At 55.8% G+C, this 8,095-nt stretch overlaps 1 protein-coding gene across 1 annotated transcript; it reads right to left on the bottom strand.

Annotated features, from left to right (window-relative positions):
• Positions 1 to 3,395: 3,395 nt before the first annotated feature.
• Positions 3,396 to 7,471, bottom strand: LOC125962918 (uncharacterized protein CXorf49 homolog). Its single transcript, XM_049704505.1, has 7 exons — positions 6,992 to 7,471; positions 5,792 to 6,784; positions 4,957 to 5,113; positions 4,351 to 4,427; positions 4,020 to 4,065; positions 3,604 to 3,609; positions 3,396 to 3,436 (listed from the first exon to the last, which is right to left on the bottom strand). The coding sequence occupies exons 1-7, from the start codon at positions 7,286 to 7,288 to the stop codon at positions 3,396 to 3,398; spliced, it is 1,617 nt and encodes a 538-aa protein (XP_049560462.1). The 5' UTR covers positions 7,289 to 7,471.
• Positions 7,472 to 8,095: the final 624 nt, after the last annotated feature.

Genomic DNA, 8,095 nt, shown 5'->3' with positions numbered 1-8,095 from the left:
TGAGGGGGTACTTGCTGATCATGGACCACCTTCGCTCTCACCTGATGACCTTGCTTCCCATTTCATTGAGAGTATACAGGCAATCAGAAACAAACTTCCCTCATTCATAAATAGTTTTCTCTATTTTGGATCATTCCTATCAGCATACAAGTATGTTGTCGTTTCTCCCAATTAAAGAAAACCTTCTTTTGATTCCAATTTCCCTTCAAGCGACACCATTTTTCTCTGCTCACCTTCACATAAAAACTCCTTAAGAGTCAGTGTATACTTGCTGTCTCAAATTCCTCTCTTCTCATTCACTCTTTCTCTCCTTTCCATTTAACAATTCTCTATTGAGGGCTGACAAGGTACTGTTCTAACACATGGTGCTGTTCTAACACATGGTGCTACATCACTGAGAAAAACAGATGACGTTCCTTCCCTCAAGAGCTTACATTTCTGTCATAGGCCTATTGGCAATATTTTCTCAATCTTCAACTATGTCCATTCCTTTGTTGTTGGAAATCACTTTCCTGGACCCAGTTTCAATCTTTATGGGTTGCCTAGAGTGTTGCTCCTAGAACACTCCTTTACCAAAACCCTAAGTGGGATCTTCTGCTTCCTAGAACTAATGTCTTCATTGTTCTTGGTTTACCACAGTGTTTTGATGGTACTCATTCTCCAGGTACCATGGGTGATAATTTCTTTTAAGACTTTGCATGAACAAATATTACCTTTAATATTACCTTTAATTTCATGCTTATTTGATAGCTGATATATAATTTCAGGCTGAAAAGTTTTCTGACTTTCAATGTCACTTTTGAGAATGCTGGTACTATTTTGCATGCCATTATGATTCCCAAGTCTTTATGTATGACACATTTAATGTTTTTAGTTACATATATTTTGATTTATTACATAGTAAAATTAACTTTTTTGTTTTCAGTACCATGAGTTTTAACACATGGACAGATTTGTGTAACTATCACCACAATCAGGATACAAAACAGTTCCATCAGCCCCAAAATCTCCCTCATTCTGCTGCTTTGTAGTCAAACCATCTCCCCCATCCCAAACCTCTGATAACTGGTGATCTGTTTCCCATCCCTATAGTTTTACCTTTTCCAAATATTATACAAACACAATCACACAGTATGTAACATTTTGAGACTGGCTTCTTTCATTTAGCATAATGCATTTGCGATTCATCCAAGTTGTTGCATGTATCAAGAGTTCCTTCCTTTGTATTGTTAAAGAATGTTTCATTTATAGATGTATGGTTTTATTCGTTCATCTGTTGAATAACATCTTGATTGCTTTCAGTTTGGGGTGACTATGAATAAGGTTTCTATTAACATTCTGTTAACATTCTATTAACATCCATAGTGTGCACTGGGAAGCGAGTTCCTGTGATGGCTGTCTCCAGCCTGTAGTTAGCTTCACTCTCTCCAGAGTGTCTGCAGGGACACATGACCTGGAATGACTGTCTCTACTGGTCAGAGGCAGGTCCAAGGTCTAAGCTAGCTCTGTTTCCTCGAAGTGCACACACACTCATTGGTAATGGCCTCAGCTCAGTGGGGAGCAGTGCCGGAGCAAGAGGGGCTAGAACGTAAGCCTGGTACAGGCTGGGTGGGGCACTGGGTACATTCTAGGAATCCAGCCAGAGGCCTGGGCAGCAATCAAGCCCACCTTCTCCAGGGAGGGGTTTGAGGCGAAGGATTAAGTCCCACGAACGTTCTTTTCTGACCCTGAGGTCTGTGACTGTCCCATCCCACCTGTGGTCTGTCCACCTGAGCTCATGCCATGGACTCTGGAAGGGAGTCAGGGTGAGAATATGGGGGAAGGGTGGACCCAAGTGCTCCCCATTGTCCAGGTGCAGTCACTCCTTACTTCCCATCCTCACTGCGCCCATCCTGCCCCTGTCCCGGGTAGCTCATGTTGGGTGGCCTCATATATGGGTCCCCTGATTCTAAGATGAGCTACTCTGAGGAGCCACCCTTCCCAATCTCATTCCATCCACACCCACAGTAGTTGTCAGACATCATAGGATCACAGAGTAGGATCGAGAGCCACCTCCAGCGAATCCAACATTTCGAGCATCCCGACAGCCTGTCGTGGGGTTTGGTGACTTCTGCATCATCCCCCTCCTATGTTTTGGGAATTTAAGGACAACCCTTGAACAAAACAGATCCGACCCTTGCTTTTGCTCATTCAATGCCTTACAGAACCTGGACCAGCCTCTACTCCCTTTACTCCCTGAATCACATCTTTCTCCCTCAAGGGAGATTACCCCTGATTACATTTATTCACACACAGGGACACACCGTCACCAACCTTGAATGGCCAATCTACCATCATACCCCCTTTTGTGTAGTAAAACACCGGTCTTTCGGGAAGGGTGTCAGGCACAACCACCCTTGCCTCACTCAAACACAAGTCTGTCCCTCTGAGTCTCAGGCTGGTACAGCCCTGGGTCCTGGCTGAGGGAAGGAAGTGCTCCCCAACCTCGAGTGAGGGGGAAATCGAACATGGAGTTCAGACTCAATCTCGTGTGTCCTAAAGACACAGTCTGGGAGATTGAGCTGGGACACGGAAATATCATTTCCAGGAAAATCTGTGTCATGGGGCTGGTGGAAGAGTATTTGACGGGGACCATGCAACAACACAGACCGACTAACCACACTCGTCATAGAACCTGACGGGCCAAATTCCACTCAAGGGTGTACAGACGACCCGGCTGGAGGAGGGTGGTCAGCTGGCTAGGGCAGGGAGGATGTGAATGCTTCCAGATTGGAGCTCTGGAAGGGGGTCATGAGTTCCTGCTGATGGGAAGGGTGAATGGCAGAGATGAATGGGAACCGCCAGACCCCAGAGGAGGAGGGGGGTTTGGAGAGAGCTAGAAGAGGGCCTTCGGGGGAAAGGGAGGACGTGCCAATGTGGCCAGGCAGAGCACACACAGGACCCAGACCTGGGACACTCCGCTGGCTTGACTGCAGGGATGGTAGCAGAGGCTGGCCCAGAGTCCCCACCACAGGATGCCACAGATAGCGTTCTGGAAAAGGCTCTGATGTAGAGCAGCGCCCCGCCCCGGCCCCCTACCCCGACCCCGACCCTTACCCCTCCAGAGAGAAGGCAGAACACAGAATATGAGAGGTACTTTAATTGGAAACTGCTGTGAAACTGGGGCGGGGCGGGGGCAAAACAGGGGCGAGAGGAAGCCCTAGCTGAGGCAGAACAGGAGGGAACGAGCTTGGCCACAGCTCCAGGGCCCCAAACAGCTGCTCCTCTTGCAGGAAGACGCTGGGCTCAACCTGTGAAACAGCAGAGTCAGGGAAGAGCCTCAAGCCAGGGCCAGCCCCCAGCCCTGCTCAACAGCCAGGACTGTGGGAAGGGGTACGGTGTGTGTAACACTCACTTCAAAGGGTCTGCAACTTGTCAGCCAGGTACTGCATGGCGGCTGCAACAGGGACAGGCATTAGCAGGCGCTCCAGACAGAGGGATACAGAAGCCCGTCCCCCTATCCCCGTGAGGAACCGCCTAGCCCTGAAACCTGAAACCCCTCCAGACCCGATGCAAAGAGCTCTGGGCCTGATCACTCCCCACCACCCAAATTGAATGTGGAACCGGTTCCTAAAGGGAAACAAAATGTGCCAGCAGCTCTCATGCTGTGGGCCGTGCCACAACCACTCAGAACTTGTCACACACACAAACAAACAATCCAACAAGAACCTTAGAAGCCACACCAAGCAGCAGTTCAAGGGAAAAATCAACGAGGCATCTCTAAAAGTCCTATCAGAAGGACATTCCCTAGGACTGGTCTGGTTGTCAAAGTGTGCATGCAGTCCAGACAGTACTTTGCTATTTGTACACACGCCCAGTTGTACATGCACAGCCAGCTCCAGGGCCAGGCCTGAGAGGTTCTCCTCCCCACAGGGATGATCGTCCCTGCCAGGCCCACCGCACCTGCAGCCCACCCCCACCCCAGGTGCCCACCCGGGTTCTTCACTAAGACACCGCTCTCCGGCCCTGGTTCCTCATACCAAGTTGCTCCTTAAGTTCGTCTACTTCTCTCTTTAGCTCGAGACACTAGGCCAGCAGACAGAGGAGGAAGAGAAATGATTAGTATACTCTGGCCTCCTCTCTCCTCCACCTTCTCCTCTCCCCTCCACCTTCTCCTCTCCCCCGGGCCCTCCACCCCAAAGCCGGGTGGTCAGACTGGCAAGGGCTCCTCAGTGGAAAGGAGGTGGGCTCCCTCCGTGGGGTACGTGATGGGGGCAGGGGAGGGGGAGCCCACCCATGTCAGCTGAACTTGGACCCAGATCCCACCCTCGAGTTTGGGCCTGCATTTCCAGGATGCAGTGGAAGCATTACCCAAGGACAGCAGGGCGTTCCCAGTGGCTGCTGCTGCGTTTCCGGTCTTGGGGGATGGTCAAGTGGCCCCCGGTCACCTGAGAGGGAAAGGACACACAATCCAGCTTCCCAGGCTCCCAGTGAGGTGGAAAGGGCCAAGCGGGCTCTAAAGTGAGGTGAGGCAGCACCACCCTCTGCTGGCAACCAGCCGCCCCTGCTCCGCCCAGCAGCCGGAACCTTGTCTCTGGGCCTGCTTCCCCTGTTCCCCGGGGACAGCCATTTCGCCACTGTGGTCCCCAAACAATGTGGCTCTGGATTCGACCCTCCCAGAGCTGCAGCCACAGCCAGCACGTGGGAGAGCAATGTGGCCGAACAGGACATAACAGAAAAGGCTGTTCCCCTGCAAGTCTACACCCGGAGCAGCTGTTTGCGGCACTGCCACCGATCACCCCGGCCGCACAAACCCCACTCAGAGGATGATGTGGCTCAAGGACAGCCCTCTCAGCACCCCATCTCCTGTGGGAGAAGCTGCCTGGGAGCAAGGCTGTGCCCCCGGCAGAGACAGAGGCAGAGGTTTCTGTCCTCAACCCCTCTTCCCTCCCCTCATATCAAACCCACGATACTCACCTGAGGGGGCAGGCCCCCTGGGCATGACTTCTCCCTGGTTCAGGGCCAAGGGTTCTGAGTTTCCTGGATCTTGGGGGCCTCTGGTGTTGACGTCGCCACTGCTGGCTTTTCTACGATGCATGCGCAGACAAGATGTCCCTGGCCTGTGAGTTAGCAGCTGAAACAAAAATTTCTCACCGATTTGGACTAAGGAAGTGTGTGTGTGTGTGTGTGTGTGTGTGTGTGTGAGAGAGAGAGAGAGACAGAGAGAGAGAGACAGAGACAGAGAGAGAGACAGAGAGAGACAGAGACAGAGAGAGAGAGTTGTGTGATTCGGGCCAGGGTGAGGCAGGGAATTGGGAAGGGAATTGAAAGGCTGATCTCATTAGCACTTTCTCCCTCAGTCAGCCCCAGGCCAGCAGGCAGAGCTGATCTAGGCACAACAGTGGGACACTGAGAAAGCCCAGGCCCCCTGCAAGGAAGGTCTGGGGAACAGCTAGGAAGGAGGATTCAGGAAGCTGGTGAGTCTAAATACTGAGGCTTTCCGGGGAAGCTTTTAAGGGATCCCCCGACCCAATTCAGCTACCAGCCCTCCCTTCCATCCCAGCCCAAGTCTCTCAGAGGAGGTTGGAAAGAGGCCAAGGGTGGAGAACCGGGCCCAGGACACCCGAAGTGCTACCTTAATGTTTGTCCCTAGGAAAAGGAGCCCGATCTGGCATCGTAATGACCCAGTGACCGAGGGGCACCCAATGCTAACCTCTGAGGGGTGGACAGAGGCAGCATGGGTGAAGACGTGTGCCCTGGGTGCTGTGGGGGGGGGAAGAGTGGGGAGAGAGGAGGAGCATGGCCTACTCACTTGGCCCTTTGGGGCTGGGTCTCTATTTGGGTCCTTATCTTCTCCCGCCACTGCCTCAGACTCCCTTGCCCAGCTGACCACGGATTTCTTCCCAGCGCCACTGTGCTTGGACTGTTTGGTTCCCGAAAGGACCAAGGTATAACTCTTGGGTCTCCCAGGCAGCGGAATACCAGAGATTGGGGGGAAGGTGGCCGGTTCCACGGGAGTTGCCGAGATTCGCTGCCCCCGGGAACGGAAGGTTCCCCCCAGGGCAAGTTTGGATGCTTCCCGGACGGATTTCTTCTCCTGGGCTCCGTTCTTCCTAGGAGTGACCCGCGGCAGGCCACCTGCAGCAGCAGCAGAAACAGAAGAAGCAGCAGCAGCAGCAGCAGCAGCAGCAGCAGCAGCTCCCGGGTAGCTGGGCTTGCTGCCCCCCTTGCCCCACAGCACGCTCTGCATTTTCTTAGGGGAAGAGATGCCCTGCTCTCCCACGCCCTGCCTTTCCACAACGGAAGAGAGTCCTCGTGGAGCCGAGGACAGGGAAGAGCCTGTCACGTGACGGTAATTCTCCCTGACTTGGAACTTCGAGTGTCTGGGAGTGTCCCCGGGATCCTCGGGTCTGCTGGGCTTGGCCTGGCCTCCTCCTCTGCGGTAAGTGCTCACCGTCATCAGCTGTGTCTCACTGAGTTCATCTGAGGACTCGGAGTCGGACAGCAGCCAGGCCAGGCCTTCCGCGGAGCGCCGCTGGCGATCCGCAGCCACGTTCAACCTACGCTTAGTGCCTCTCTTAGGGTTCCCCAAGGCCCGGCCCGCTTCAGGCCCACCGAGGTGGAGAGGGCCGGCTGGAGCCGTCGGCGCCTCCCCACAGCTCTGGCCGGGCGCTCCTCGACCGCCGGGACCCGCCTCGAGGCGCAGTGTCCACACGGTGGACTCTTTGAAGGTGGTGGAGCTCTCCGGGGACGGGTACCTGCGGACGCCCAGCACGTCCTGGTCGGTCAGCTGCTGCAGGTTGGCCTCCTTGGCCGCCTCAGACTCCTCGATCAGGTCCAGGAGGTCCCTCGTGTGCTCCTCTGGGGAGCCAGGTCGGCCTTCGCGGCCCCACAGCACCGGCCCTCGCGCTTCCAGCATCTCCCGCTCAGACTGGAAGCCCTCGGGGTCCGGGTATCTGCGGACGCCCAGCACGTCCTGGTCGGTCAGCTGCTGCAGGTTGGCCTCCTTGGCCGCCTCAGACTCGTCGATCAGGTCCAGGAGGTCCCTCGTGTGCTCATCTGGGGAGCCAGGTCCGCCTTCGCGGCCCCACAGCACAGGCCCTCGCGCTTCCAGCATCTCCCGCTTCGACTGGAAGCCCTCGGGGTCCGGGAAGCCGCCTCCGCCCTTGCCGCTCCGCGGCTCCCCAGACTCGGGGCCTGGGTCGGGCCCCGGCGGGACTGCGGGGCCGGCTATGCGGACGCCGGCCCGCTCCCTGACCTTTGGGCGGACACGCCTTCCCCACACATACACCTCATCCGGGGAGCTCATGTCGCGACCCGGGCGGCCCCGGAACCGGGGCGACGGTCGATGGCCCGAGTCGCGGTCGCGGTCACGGCGGGCTAGGCGGCCGGCGCTCAGAAGGGAGCGTCAACCACCTCACGCACCGCACGAGCTCGCCTCAAAAGAAAGGACGCGCCACTTTCAGCGCGCCTCTCACGCCCGCGCCGCAGCCTCCTCATTGGTCCTGCCCCCGCCAACCAGCGGGCGCCTTGTTCGCCCGCCCCCGTCGAGACCTAACCAATGGGGCCGAGGGCCTCTGGTTTGCTCGCAAGCCCGTGGGCGGTCCGGGCAGTTGGCTGGTGAAGGAGATGGTGGGAGTGCCTCCCTCTGTCAAGCCTCTGGGCCCGCCTCCTCCTGTCCCGCCTCCCCTTTCTGGTTAGAGTCACAGCTCTGAGCCTCCGTTTCCCATCTATACAGGGGGTCGAGGGCGTCGGGGAGTGAGGGCGCCGGGCTCCAGGGGTGGTGAGGATGAAACGTCAAGATGGAGGCGCTGGATGCCTAGCATGCGCCGAAAGCATTTGCCAGCCTCCCTTCCACCGCAAGCCTTAAGACCCAACAGGAGAATGGGCACAGGAGTCCCGCAGTCAGTGATCAGGGGTCGGCCAGAGAGCAAAGGGATCGTATTTTCGTTCTGTAAGGTCTCTGTCTCAACTGCTCCATCAAATGTGGCTCAGCAGACGTTACTGGCAGGCGGGTGTGGCGGATAGACTTGGGGTTGGCCTCGCTCCATCAGCCCTTCCCCCTCTCTGAGGCAAATTCAAAGAAGAGGAAATCGCAGTGGCCAGTTACACCCCA

The sequence above is a fragment of the Orcinus orca genome, chromosome X (genome assembly GCF_937001465.1).
Source record: "Orcinus orca chromosome X, mOrcOrc1.1, whole genome shotgun sequence".
NCBI classification, from domain to species: Eukaryota; Metazoa; Chordata; class Mammalia; order Artiodactyla; family Delphinidae; genus Orcinus; species Orcinus orca.
This window is presented reverse-complemented; position numbering and strand designations above follow the sequence as displayed.

Excerpts from the sequence above, each read along its gene's own strand:
- LOC125962918 (XM_049704505.1), bottom strand. The coding sequence starts at position 7,288 with ATGAGCTCCCCGGATGAGGTGTATGTGTGGGGAAGGCGTGTCCGCCCA. Across the intron at positions 6,785-6,991 it reads TGATCGACGAGTCTGAGGCG|GCCAACCTGCAGCAGCTGAC; the intron begins GCCAAGGAGGCC and ends GCGGCCAAGGAG. Across the intron at positions 4,428-4,956 it reads CAGGGGGCCTGCCCCCTCAG|GTGACCGGGGGCCACTTGAC; the intron begins GTGAGTATCGTG and ends TTTCCCTCTCAG.